Source organism: Eubalaena glacialis, chromosome 9, assembly GCF_028564815.1.
Source record: "Eubalaena glacialis isolate mEubGla1 chromosome 9, mEubGla1.1.hap2.+ XY, whole genome shotgun sequence".
Taxonomy (NCBI): domain Eukaryota; kingdom Metazoa; phylum Chordata; class Mammalia; order Artiodactyla; family Balaenidae; genus Eubalaena; species Eubalaena glacialis.
The window spans coordinates 21,942,145-21,957,011 of NC_083724.1; the positions used below are offsets into that span (position 1 = coordinate 21,942,145).

The 14,867-nt window shown below is 38.1% G+C and overlaps 1 protein-coding gene across 1 annotated transcript in view; it reads right to left on the reverse strand.

The window, feature by feature from the left end:
- Positions 1–14,867, reverse strand: part of SNX30 (sorting nexin family member 30) — a 114,932-nt gene that overhangs the window by 38,032 nt on the left and 62,033 nt on the right. Inside the window, exons 3-4 of the mRNA XM_061200095.1 lie at positions 13,819–13,929; positions 2,650–2,808 (exon numbers count right to left, since the gene is read on the reverse strand). Coding sequence (XP_061056078.1) covers positions 2,650–2,808; positions 13,819–13,929 — 270 coding nt within the window. The remainder of the gene's footprint in view (positions 1–2,649; positions 2,809–13,818; positions 13,930–14,867) is intronic.

The window sequence follows — 14,867 nt, forward strand, 5'->3', positions numbered from 1 at the left end:
TGAGACAAAGTTCTAAAGATCCCATCTCGGGGAATTCCCTGGCAGTCCAGTGGTTAGGACGCTGCGATTCCACTGCAGGGGGCGAGGGTTCGATCCCTGGTTGGGGAGCTAAGATCCTGCATGCCACAGACAAAGAAAAAATTTTTAATAAAATAATGATCTTATCTCCCCTTCTAACTTCATACACTCTAGATAAAAGCATCCCCATAGGCACCAGGCTTTCACAAGACCATAACTGAAGCCCTGGAGTTCTAGGAATTGCTCCATAGACAATGTTTTTTTGGATCAGGGTTCGATCCAAATGGACTCACTGGACTGCATAAACTCTACTTCAAGTAGCACTTTACAAAGAACCCCCAGTTAACCAAGTTCATTAACGTGTTGAGTACAATTATCTAGTTGTACCTATCTGACTGCTGCACCCATTCTGCCAATGATGAAAACATTGATTTGAACACAGCTGATACTAAGCATCTTCCACCTCCCCCAGCATCAGTGGCTTCTTCTTAAGGACCCTTCTAATTTGTGGTAAGATCATGTCATCACAAGGAAGAGGAAAGCTTCTGCATTCACTATGGCAGAGCATGTCAGTGGCTTATCTAAGGACAGGACCAAGTTATTCAAAGCGTTTTAAAAGAAAAGATGGGGGTATGGGGTGGGTGAGATGGGGAGTTATTGTTTAGTGGGTCCAAAGTTTCAGTTTTGCAGGATGAAAAAGTTCTGGAGATTAGATGTATGACAGGGTGAATATACTTAACATTTCCCAACTGTACACTGTAAAATGGTTAAGATGGTAAATTTTATGTCATGTGTATTTTCCCACAATTAAAAAGAAAAAAAAGAAAAGATGAGGTTATTTAGTGCATTTGCTTCAGCAAATAAAACTGAACTAAGGCAGGAAGCTGTTCTTTTTAAACAAGCCAACTCCCCCGTACTCACTCACCTCAAGTTAGATTTTGATTAAGACTTTGAAGGGCTTTAAAAAAAAAATCAGTTAACTCTGATGATAGAAATCAGGATACTGTTTACCCTGGGGAGGAGCGGGGTGGTAGTGATTGGGAGCAGAGATGAGAGAGGCTTCCAGGGTGCTGGGGATTTTCTGTCTTGATTGGGTACTACTGATTATAAAGGTATGTTCATTTTGTGATCATTTATTGAGCTGTGATTTGTATACTTTTCTGTATGTATGTTATACTTCAGTAACAAAATTGAGCAAATTAAAAATAAAATCAGTTCATATTGCCTGGTCCACAGATGAACACCACATATACCAAAAAAAAAAAAAAAAAAAAAAAAACCACCTTTCGTACTTATTCTTTACACAAATTCCTAATGACCGGGGGTCCAAGCTTTCTCCTCCTTTGTCTCTTTATTCAATAAAAATGACGAAACTTGAGGGCCTGTCTGGACAAGGACCACTAATCTTGGTGAAACAGTGAGCTGCACTTTTGGAGAACAGAGTGGATTTTACTTTGTGTAGTCACTGGAAGAACTACGTCCGAGGAGCAGTTCACCAGGAAATACTTATTTTTAAAAAGAACACAAGTTTGACCTGTGTGGGAAAGGCTTCCAGGAAAAAAAGAAAAGGAACAGGAATGTCATCAAGGAGGCTAAGTGCCAACTGAGGTCTAGGAAAAAGTAAAAAAAAAAAACAAACAAAAAACACAACACTGGAGGACTTTGCCAGGTGGCTCTTATGTCCGGAGAATGGCATCCCCTCCAACTTCTTTACGGCAACTGATGTTGTCTGTAAATATTTCTCCATTTTGCCATTTTGAAAAAGAAAACTGGAAAGTACCTGGGCCTTGATACCCTTGCCAACATGGAATGAATTACCTATGGCCTGAATGTGAGAATAGGATACATGAAAATAAACAGATGGGGCTGGAGGGAAGCTGGCACAAGAGTCTGAACACGAGCTCCCATATCTGCAGACAATCAGAGTCAAGCACCTCAGGTTGCCGGCCAGTTCTGCCAACAGGGAAGTTCAGAGAAAAGTCAGGGGCGCCAACTTGAGTTTGAATACATAGAATCTGGCAGCTGTGTAGGCCCCAACTATTTCCCTGGCAAGTACTTGGAAAATGCCCACCGGCTAGGAACTTGGCTGCGGGCAAGTAATGCTGAACTACTCTTGGTCAGGCAGTCTGTGGAAACTGTGGCCTCAGGAGCCACACTGACCCTATTTCACATCCTAGTGATACCAGCTGAACTAGTACACACACCCTGAACTTTATTTTAGTTCCCTTGTCTGTGAAATGAGGCTATGAGCAAATACTCACAGGGTTCCTGTGAAAAATGTGCTTACCAAACACTCAATAAACATTCTTTCCCTTTCGTGCCCACCGCTGGTCAGAATGGCCTCACCCAGTAATATCACCGGTAAGTGTGTAGGGAAACACTTATCCCTGCTTTTTGGTAAGTGAAGCTATTCTAACTTCCTTGACTGTTGCAGGGGGATATTTCTCCTAAATTCTAACACGGAAACCTTGCCAGGGCAGATGAGCACCAGAAACAAAAACAAAAAAAACAAACCCAGAGCAATTCTATGACACCCACTACAGGGGTGGCTTGTGAGAGATCAAAACAGCTTTTAAGAAAGAGCCCAAAGAATGCTAATCTGGGAGAGGAGTATGAAAAATTCTGCCTTACCTTAGCAGTAAGGAAAACATTAAAGTGTTCATTGAAAGAAAGCACAGGATGATCTGTAATTCTTTTCAGGAATTTATCCAAAGCTTTTCTTCTGGTCTCCACAAACTCTTCTGAAAAACGATCCACAACACCTTTCACCACAAACTTCTCAGGAAGTGGCTACGATGACATGAACAAAAATATTCAGAGTAATTGATAAGAAAGTGCAAAGAAAAACCAGGCTAGCAAATAAGTCCTAGGACCCATCTGTCAAGAACAGTCTTTCTTCATCGGTCAGATCTTTATGTAGTCATCAGTATAAATATTTCTGAAAAAATACCAATGGAGTAAATCACAACTACCCTGCCAATTTTATAATACAAGAAATGAAACAGTAGAGCATGGTCCCTGGAACACAGAAAACAGTCGGTTAACATCTACCGGTAAATCCGATAGTATAGTTATCTTTACATTGCTTGATGCACAGGTGATATAATGGGAAAGTTAAGGCAAGATAAGAAAGAAAGGAAAGGAGTCAGACAACATCAGCCACACAAAAATTTATTTAAATATCTTAAGATCCTACTCCCAGTTCAAGGGGTAAAAGAATTTGGTGAATGAAAAAATAAGTACATTAGGGAAACGCATGTATCTAAAAAAATACCTTTTCTAAGGCAATTTTTTTGTTTAGGTTTATGCTTAAAGGTTCTTAATAAAATAACTTCCTTTACTCCTCACTCAAATAAATCTCTCCATCGTATTTACTCTGAGCCAATATTGTCGGCAATTTAAAACTACCTGGCTTCCAAGGGATCTTTGAGCTTTAACCTATTTCCGGAGCAGCTTGATTAAAAGGCCTTCCTCGTTACTGCCACCACAGGGAAAGAGAGTATCTGCTAATGCACAATTTGAAAATGTTTTGGTTATAAAATATTAAAAGAACATTTATATTTAAAAAAGGGCAAATGACCCAGTAGACATTTCTCCAAAGAAGATGTACAAATGGCCAAAATGCACATGAAAAGATGCTCGACATCATTAGTCATTAGGGAAATACAAATCAAAACCACAGTGAGATAATCATTAGAGAAACGCAAATCAAAACTACAATGAGGTATCACCTCACACCAGTCAGAATGGCCATCATCAAAAAATCTACAAACCATAAATGCTGGAGAGGGTGTGGAGAAAAGGGAACCCTCTTGCACTGTTGGTGGGAATGTAAATTGATACAGCCACTATGGAGAACAGTATGGAGGTTTCTTAAAAAACTAAAAATAGAACTACCATACGACCCAGCAATCCCACTACTGGGCATATACCCTGAGAAAACCATAATTAAAAGAGACATGTACCACAATGTTCACTGCAGCTCTATTTACAGTAGCCAGGACATGGAAGCAACCTAAGTGTCCATAGACTGATGAAGGGATAAAGAAGATGTGGCACATATATACAATGGAATATTACTCAGCTGTAAAAAGAAACGAAATTGAGTTATTTGTAGTGAGGTGGATGGACCTAGAGTCTGTCATACAGAGTGAAGTAAGTCAAAAAGAGAAAAACAAATACTGTATGCTGACACATATATATGGAATCTTAAAAAAAAAAAAAAAGGTTCTGAAGAACCTAGGGGCAGGACAGGAATAAAGACGCAGACGTAGAGAATGGACTTGAGGACATGGGCGGGGAAGGGTAAGCTGGGACGAAGTGAGAGAGTGGCATGGACATATATACACTACCAATTGTAAAATAGCTAGTGGGAAGCAGCCACATAGCACAGGGAGATCAGCTTGGTGCTTTGTGACCACCTAGAGGGGTGGGATAGGGAGGGTGGGAGGGAGACGCAAGAGGGAGGAGTTATGGGGATATATGTATATGTATAGCTGATTTACTTTATTATAAAGCAGAAACTAATACACCACTGTAAAGCAATTATACTCCAATAAAGATGTTAAAAAAAAAACACAGTGAGATACCACTTCACATCCACTAGGATGACCATAATAGAGACAGAGAAAGACAGGAAAGGAAAGAACAAGTGTTGATGAGGAGATGGAAAAACTGGAACAAGCATTTAAGTCTGCAACCTCCTTAAACTCTGTAATATGTCAATACAGAGATTTTTTTTTCTTTTAAGTTATAGACCCCCAAGCACACACACACACACACACACAAATGTTGAAATAAGGTACAGGAATAAGGACTTACGCAATGTGGAATCCTAAGCACTTGGAGTGAGAAAGCCAAGAAGCAACCCAATTTATACCACAAAAGCTTTCAAATATTTAGGAACTGGCAACACCAGCACTGCTGGAAAGGAAGCACTTGGGTATGAGAGAATTCAACAGCCTCGACTTGAAGAGCTCTGGGAAGCTCATATGTTTTAGATCTCAAGAGTAAAGACTCTGCTGGGTGCCACCTTTGCCTCCGTGCCTCAAGTGGCTGTAGAGAACAGCCCCCTCCCCAAAGCTAACTATTCCATCTGTGTCCTTGACCCATTAGTTCACTAGCATGCACCTGTCACCATCAATTAATTGTACCTTCTCTACTGTTTATCTTCAACATCTCCTCATCCAGCTCTATTCTGAGTCTATAAAAACATGGTTGGTTCTCTTTGTACCTGAAAAAAAAAAAAAAAATCTATCTCTTGACCTTACATCATCTCCACTCTCCTTCCTGTCTCATTCAACCTTTTTGAAAAGAATCATTTACATTTACTTCCACTCTTTCCCTTGATTTCTCAACCCCCAACCTTACTTCACCCCAAAACGAAGCCATCATTGGTACTGCCTTCAATGCTGCGTTTCTCTGCCCTATCCCTGCTTCATACAGAAACCGCTCTTTTAAAGATCATCAGTGACTTTGTAATTACCAAACCCAGTGGATATTTTTATCTCAGGAGTCCTGTTGAGCATACTCTCATTTGCCTATGCTGAACAGGACTTAGGAAAAAGGCCTAATGAGCAAATAAGTAGTTAGGTATGCCTCATTTCACGTAACAGATAACCTTCTGAAAAGAGTTATCCATTCTTCAGATTTAGTACATTGAACTTTGTTTAATGAATCAGGGAAACTTGCTATTTAAAGGAACCCTGGGGTGAATCCTTCTGCAAACAGAATTTCCTTCTGTAATAAGCTTCATTATTGCCAAATGTACATGGCTTCATAAATTTGTTTCTTCCTATTTCAAGCTTCCTTAAAGGGATATACCTACTCTCTGCCTCACCCTTATAATTACCTTCTGGGTTGTTTATACATAGGAACCTGGATTGCTGGTGAAATCAAGGGCATCTACACTCTGTAAATGAAATAATACAAGTGAAGAAAGAGTTCAACACAGCTCCCAGCACATGGTAGATATGGAATGAATGCTAACTATTTGTATTAATTGGTAAATACTGAGAACAGTATTTACCAATTACAGAACAGAACACTAGCTATCTATTTTACATTTCGTAGTGTATATATGTCAAAGTGTCACTCTCTCACTTCGTCCCAGCTTACCCTTCCCTCTCCCCATGTCCTCAAGTCCATTCTCTATGTCTGCATCTTTATTCCTGTCCTGCCCCTAGGTTTTTCAGACCTTTTTTTTTTTTAGATTCCGTATATGTGTTAGCATACAGTATTTGTTTTTCTCTTTCTGACTTACTTCACTCTGTATGACAGACTCTAGGTCCATCCACCTCACTACAAATAACTCAATTTCGTTTCTTTTTATGGCTGAGTAATATTCCATTGTATATGTGTGCCACATCTTCTTTATCCATTCATCTGTCAATGGACACTTACCTCACTAACCCTCTACCTCACTAACCCTCTACCTCACTACAGCTCATATTGAGCTACATGAGTTTCCTGTAAATTTTGGAGATTAATCCTTTATCACTTGCTTCATTCGCAAATATTTTCTCCCATTCTGAGGGTTGTCTTTTCATCTTGTATATGGTTTCCTTTGCTGTGCAAAAGCTTTTAAGTTTCATTAGGTCCCATTTGTTTATTTTTGTTTTTATTTCCACTTCTCTAGAAGGTGGGTCAAAAAGGATCTTGCTGTGATTTATGTCAAAGAGTGTTCTGCCTATGTTTTCCTCTAAGAGTTTTATAGTGTCTGGCCTTACATGTAGGTCTTTAATCCATTTTGAATTTATTTTTGTGTATGGTGTTAGGGAGCGTTCTAATTTCATTCTTTTACATGTAGCTGTCCAGTTTTCCCAGCACCACTTATTGAAGAGGCTGTCTTTTCTCCATTGTATATTCTTGCCTCCTTTATCAAAGATAAGGTGACCATATGTGCATGGGTTTATCTCTGGGCTTTCTATCCTGTTCCACTGACACCTTGATATTAATCACTGAGACTGATTTTGGACTTTTGACTTCCAGAACAACAAGATAAAAAATTTTTGTTGTTTATGTCACTTTTTAAAAATAAAATCACCTGGTGCGAGGATGAGGGAGTGGGTAAGGACAGAGATGAAACAAGATTGGTCATGAGTTGGTAAGTGCTGAAACTAGGTGATGAGAACATGAGGGCTCATTGCACTGAATCTCTCTGCTTTGGTATGCTTGATATTTTCCATAATGAAAAAGTTTTTTTAAAACTATATATGCATATATATATTGGAACCTTCAAATAATCCTATCTGCAAAGCATTACAAGAACCCACTAAATATTTCAAGGTTTAATCTTAAAATATTTACATTTTATAGCACTTGATACTTTGGTAAAGCACTTTCACATATATCATATTTTATATTAGTTTATAAGAAAGTATTTTATAATCTATGAAACAAAAGTATAGTAGATTGTCCCAGAAAAGCTACTATTTCTGGGTGGGAAATCTGGACAAAGATTTCATTTTCTCAGTCCTGATATGCCCCGTTTCCTCTTGTCAGCTTTTAAATTGTTTCTTCTATGCAATTCAACAAATATTTACTGCATACCCACTACATGACAGAAAACTATTTTTCCTATTTATATCAAACCAACAGAAAATATTGCTCCTACCAAAAATAGTAACAAATAAATTAAAGAGCATCAAGATTAAAAGGAAATCTTGCCATCTGCAACGACATGATGGACTTGGAGGGTATTATGCTAAGGTAAGTAAGTAATACAGAGAAAGACAAACACTGTATGATATCACTTATATGTGGAATCTAAAAAATACAACAAACTAGTGACTGTAACAAAAAAAGAAACAGACTCATAGATATAGAGAACAAACTAGTAGTTACCGGGGGAAGAGGAAAGAGGGGAGAGGCAATGTAGGGGTAGGGGATTAAGAGGTACAAACTACTATATATAAAATAAGCTACAGGGATATGTTGTACAATACAGGGAATATAACCAATATTCTATAATAACTATAAGTGGAGTATAACCTTTAAAAATTGTGATCACGACATTGTACACCTGTAATTTACATAATATTGTACATCAACTATACTTCAATAAAATTATAGGGATAAAGTTTTTTTGTTTTTTTTTTTAAAGAACAGTCACAAAGCCTGATTTAATTCAGGTACTGGAAAGTTCAACTAATGATTCACTATTTATTAACTTATCTATTTGGTAAGCTAAAAGCATATATATTTAACAGTACAAAAAAAAGGAGCCAACTAGAAAGTGAAGTTAGACTTTTTACTGATTATTTCATATTAAGAAAAAACAAATGCTGCATTACAAATTTTTTCCTATTAATTCCCATGAGTTTACCACTACCCAAAACAAAACTGGGTCCATAATAAATACAAATGCATCCTTCCAGCAAAGCTCCCTTCATAAAAACTGAAGCAAACATTAAATTTCTAAGTGAAATTAAAAACTAAAGACTTTAATAAATGTATTTGCTTCATCTTCAAAATGTGCATCCATTGAGACATGAAATCTCTCTGCTGTGTAATTATTTGTGCCCCAGTAAATGAAGCGGTGTTAAAACCAACTTCTGAGAAAAAAATAAATTAAAAAGCAAAAACCACGTCACAATGAAGACTCTCTGGTGGCTCCAACTATTAGATTACAAAGAAAAACAAGTGAATTGCCATTATGAGACGACAAACATAACACATCCAGCACAGTTCTAGTTTTAGGTTGGCATTTGAAGAGCATATGATTATTTCTTTCTGCTTTTAAAATTCCAGAAAAACAAAGCAATATAAAAAGAGAAAAATCTGTTGCAGCACCAGAAAATATAAAGGTACTGTTAACAGGACAGAATTTGTTAAAGACACAAAGCAGAAAAGACTGGATTGAGAGAAAAATCAATCAGTATCAACCATTTGGTGACACTACTCAGGCAAAGGAACAGTCGGCTTAGGAAGTAAGGGGTTGAATTTCCCCAGTAGAGCCCCAGAAGCTGCCAAGTTCAGAGCCATAGGGGCTGGAAACAGGGCAGGTCTCAGGACAGCCAATGGGGAGAGGCAAATGAAAGAACTTGGGGCCTCCCCAGAACCACAGTCTGGCTGGCTGTTCACCTACAATTTCACATGGCTCCAGTGAAGCTCAAAAAAAGTGGGAACTTTATCTCTATGCTTATAACATAAGCAATAGACTCTGAAAGCTTAGGAATTCTCACATTTTTAACCATAGCTAACTAAAATTGGCAAAAAGAAAAACCCACAAAAAAACCCCAAGAACCCACCACCACCCCCCATTTTCCACCTGATTCAAAAGATTCTAAAGTTCACCTGAAAAATAAAACGTGCAAATAGCCAGAAAAACTCGGAAAACAAAGACTACTGTGGGCATAGATGGGGACCTATCCAACCAGATGATGAAACATTCTGTAAACTTATAATAATTCAGTAGTGTAGCAGGGACACCACACGAAAGAGAAAAGAGATCGATGAACCAAAATGTTCAGAAATAGCCCCAAAATGTACAAATCTAATGCATGACATAGTCTAATACACAAACTATTACACTGGTGATTGATTACTCCTAAATGGTTCTGGAACAACCCACCATCTGAAAAAAATAAGATCCTCCCATCTCACATCAGAAAAAATTCTAGATTTAAATATAAAACATGAGGACATAAAAGTAATAGAAGAAAATACAAAATATTTTTTTTTAACATCCTAGGTTAGAAACAAGCTTCAAAGCCAGAAACTGCAAGGGAAAAATTAACTTGGCTGGGAGGGAAGGGATGTTATCTTTTATGGAGTCAAGTTGAAGACAAAAGACAACTAGAGAAAAAATAGATATTCTCAACTGGGTTAATTTCCTTCACAGATATGGAGTGTTTACAAACCACTAAGAAAAAAATAGAAAAATAAAGAGGCAATTCATTAAAGAAATGCCAACATTCAATAAAGTCATAAGAAGATATGTAGCTTCACTGATTAAAGAAATGAAAACTAACTGTATAAGAACAAACTCAAAATGGATTAAAGACCTAAATTTTCTAAAAGCTAAAATTATAAAAATTTTAGAAGGGACTTCCCTGGTGGCGCAGTGGTTAAGAATCCGCCGGCCATTGCAGGGGACACGGGTTCGAGCCCTGGTCCAGGAAGATCCCACATGCCGCAGAGCAACTAAGCCTGTGTGCCACAACTACTGAGCCCATGAGCCACAACTACTGAGCCCATGAGCCACAACTACTGGATCCGCGTGCTTAGGGCCCATGCTCCGCAACAAAGAGAAGCCACCGCAATGAGAAGCCCGTGCACCGCAATGAAGAGTAGCCCCTGCTCGCCGCAACTAGAGAAAGCCCGCGCGCAGCAACGAAGACCCAACACAGACAAAAATAAATAAATTATTAAAAAAAAGATTTTTAGAAGACAACATAGGTGTAAATCTTTATGACCTAGGATTAAGCAACGGTTTCTTAGCTAAAACACCAAAAGCACAAGCAAACAAAGAAAAAATAGGTAAAGTGGACTTCATCAAGATTTTAAAACATTGTACTCCACAGGACACCATCAAGAAAATAAAGAGACAACACGTTAAATAGGAGAAAAATTTTGCAAATCATATATCTGAGAAGAGATTAGTATCTAGATTATACAAAGAACCATTTTAACTCAACAATAAAAAGACAACAACCCAATTTTAAAATGGGTAAAGGATCTGAACAGATATTTCTCCAAGGAAGATAATAAAGGTACATTTAAAAAAAAATTCAACATCATTAGCTGTCAGGGAAATGCAAATCAAAACCACAAAGAGATAACCATTTCATACCCACTAGGGTGGCTATTATCAAAAGGAAAGATAATAACGGGTGTTGATGCAGACGTGGAGAAAATGGAACCCTCATACACAGCTGGTGTGTACGTAAAACGATGCAGCCACTTTGGAAAACAGTCCGGCAGTTCCTCAAAAGGTTAAATATAGTTATACATGATTCAGCAATTATATTCCTAGGTATACACCCAAGAAAAATGAAAACATATGTCCACACAAAAACTTGCACATGGATGTTCATAGCAGCACTACTCATAACAGCCAAAAAGTGGAAACAACCCAAATGTTCATCAAAGGTGAATGGACAGACAAAATACGATATACCCATAGAATGGAATGTTACTTGACAATAAAAACAAAGCACTGACATGTGCTACGACATGAATGAACCCTGAAAACATTATGCTACGAAAAAAAACCCAGTCACAAAAGGCCATTGTGTATGATTCTACTTACATGAAATGTCCAGAACAGGCACATCTATAGAGACACGTAGAGTAGTGGTTGCCAGGCAATGGGGAAGATAGAGGATTTGGAAGCAACAGGCAAGAAGTAAGAGGTTTCTTTTGGGGGTGATGAAACGGTTCTAAAACTGATTGTGCTGATGGTTACACAGCTCTATGAATACACCAAAAGCCCTTGACTTGTACATTTCACATGGGTGAATTGTATGGTATACTGAATTATACCTCAATAAAGCTTTTAAAAAAAAAGAAATGAAAATTTAAACAATAATTATGTTACATGTTTACTGGGTCTCCATCTGATAGTTAACTCCCCTGGGCAGGAGTCCCTTGTCTATCTTATTACCCCTTCACCTTCCCAAGGGCAGTAAAAAGGCCTAGTAAAAGGACCAAAGTCGATTATTAATAACAGACACCTCCCAGCAAAGCTGCTGTAAGACGAATTTCTTTGGGGGGAAAAAAAAGTTTGTTTGCAGTCTGACTTTCACGTTTAAGTCAGAGATGCTCTCCTACATTAAATCTCTCTCCACCGCAGATATGCACTAAGAATTTATGAAGAAATTTAAGTCTCTAGATGCTTCTACTCACTGCTTTTACCCAGACCATAGGAAACCAGACTTAAAGATACTCTGGATCCACCTTGGGCATTCTGGAGACTTCCATTCTCTCAGTTCTGGCTTCAGTGTCTATGCATGAGTCTACTATGTTTCACCAGCAGGTGTCGCTGTCTAACCTTTGGTCTTTAAGTACCGAAGTTCATGTACTCCTAGTTGCCAGGAAGTGGTGCATAATTCCCCTTATGCATAGTGTGGGCTACACATAAAGAGCAACTTCCTTCCAATACAGTACGGAGAGGGAGAGAAAAAAGAGTAACTGTACAGTGGAAAAACCTGATAAGCACTATCTCAAGTCAGGTGATCAAGGTTAACATCAACAGTGATAAATACTGTAGATGATAGTATATACCCCTTATATGATGTAATGAGAATGGTACTTTACCCCTGTGCTTCTCCTCCTCAAAACACATCACCCCAGGCTAACTATGAGAAAAACATCAGACAAATCTCAACGAAGGGACAGTCTACAAAATGCCTGCCTGGTACTCCTCAAAACTGTCAAGGTCATCAAAAACCAGGAAAGCCTGAGAAACTGTCACAATCAAGAGGAGCCTGGGACCAAGTAGACATGACAACTAAATGTAATGGGTTACCCTGGATGGAATCCTGGAACAGAAAAAGGACATTAGGCAAAAAATGAGGAAATCTGAATAAAGGACTTTTAGTCAATAATAATGTATCATTACTGGTTCATTATTTGTGACAAATGCGCCATACTAATAAGCAAAACTGGGTGTGGGGTCTGTGAGAATTTGCTGTACTATCTTTGCAATAATTCTGTAAATCTAATACTGTTCTAAAATAAAAGTCTGTTTTTAAAAAATTCACTAGCTGCCAGTTTTGCCAAATTAAGATTTTAAGGAATAGTTCCAACTGTTTAAAACTATAGTTTCTTTTTTGGCATGTTTTTAAGTGATTAGAAGACAGAAAAGCAAAACTTCAGGCCTGGAGAGCAGAGGGAATAGATTGGGGGGGGGGGTGGCAGTGGTTTCCCTGAGAAAGAATGGAGCCCCAGGCAAGACCCATCATTCCCATCACAGCACTAGCAACATGGCCACTTTTGCCTTGAAAACTAAGAAAACTGCTAGTGTGTTCACAGCATATTCAGCCTTTTCCAACCATGAGGGGAAGACTGGAAGATGCAGTGGTAGCAGGAAAACTGGCAGTGCTAAGAAGTTATCCAGCCAAGGTTTTTACTGAAAGATAAAGCCCTGCTGAAGAGTTTTATGACCCAAATTGCCCTAAAGCCCCAAAGCCCAAGAAACATCTGAGGTCTAAACAGTTATTTATACTAAAAAAAAAAGTAGAGAAGTACTCAATATATATGTTGATTTTAAGTAGTCTTTTAAATTTTATTTGCTCTAGTTTTGTTTTTTAAAACGTGCAGCTAAAATAACAAATAAATAGTATGCTTCTTCAATAAATAGAGTTAACTGGCTTTTGGTTTGTTTTCTTAAAGGAAAAACTGTGGTTGAGTGGACTGTGTGCTAGATTCCTGCTCTCAGAATTACCCATGTCTAAAGAAAGCCCAGCCAGCTGTAATCTGAGACATCTTTCTCCACCTGGGGGCAGCTATCCAAACCGCAAGAATGGAGTCTAGGAAGGGTGAAACAGACAGTCTTTAAGGAGGCAGCAAATGAGAATTAGGACTCTCCATACCTCAAAAAATTGTTATAATAAAAGTGAAAATCTATCCCAACCCACCCAAGAAACCAGCATACTGTATAGCAAATCAGAAATCAAAACCCAAAAGGTGAACTGTATTATACAGCATCCATAAAATGTACATTTGATGCGTGAATCTGGTATGAAATGTAAGGTAGAGTTTGTCCATAGTTTAAAGGGTGAGAGCTGAGTGAACACCGTCAGGAAAGAGAATGCAGCAAAAGTGAGTAACAAGCTGTACTGACTTAGTACCTACGGGAATGAGATGAGTGGGCTGGGATTCTTCCAGTTTGTTCCTCAACCAGTCAAAATCCTGGTATCTTCGACGAACAGAATATTCTGGCAGGTCAAACTCCACCCGAGTACTCTGCAAATGAGGACAGTGGAACAAAATCAGGGTAAGGGAAGAGTAGCATATCTTGGCGGAATGGAAGGAAAAAAGCTCTCTTTGAATAACCTGGGCAAGAACACACTTTTCTTCCACCAAACGCACCAGCCAAATGGCAGGGCTTACCAACATGGAATGACAAGTCCAGGCCACGGGGTCCAGTTAAAAATTTCAAGGATCTAGAATGAAAATGTTGAGGTTTCATTTCCCCCTATCTCAGGAAGTGGAACTATCCCTCAGAATTGTGCTTAGAAACATTTGATTCATTTCCTCCAAGTTTAACTCTGAGAATTTCTTTTAGCAGAATAATTCCCCTGAGGATATTGCTACTGAATCCAAATCTGTGAATCTGTTAAAAAAAAAAAAAAAAAAAAAAAGTCTCCACCTTCTGCTAAATATGCTGACAAGTTTTGCCAAAGGCAGAGGGAAACAAATAAAAAGTAGAGCTAACAGATCACGTGCTCATTTAGGAACCGGACTAGATGAAAACAGAAAAGGTTTTGCCCACTCTTCCATATTCTGCCAGGACCATAAGCTTGAAATTATATTGTATTTTAGATGATTTTTTAAATCTAGAAGGAAATAATAGTAAAATATCATTGTATTGCAAAAAAAAAAAATTCCCTGAATTTAAGTTTTCTGAAATGTGATTGCAACACTGAATTTAAGTTTTCTGAAATGTGATTGGAATGTGATTGGTTTTGATAACAAAAACCAATATTAAATAAAATTAATTTATACCAAAGCAGGATTTTTTTTTTTTTTTTAATATTAAGGCCAGGATAACTACATTCATGCCTCTATTTTCTTTTTTTTTTTTTTAATTTATTTATTTATTTATTTTTGGCTGTGTTGGGTCTTCGTTTCTGTGCGAGGGCTTTCTCTAGTTGCGGCAAGCGGGGGCCACTCCTCATCGC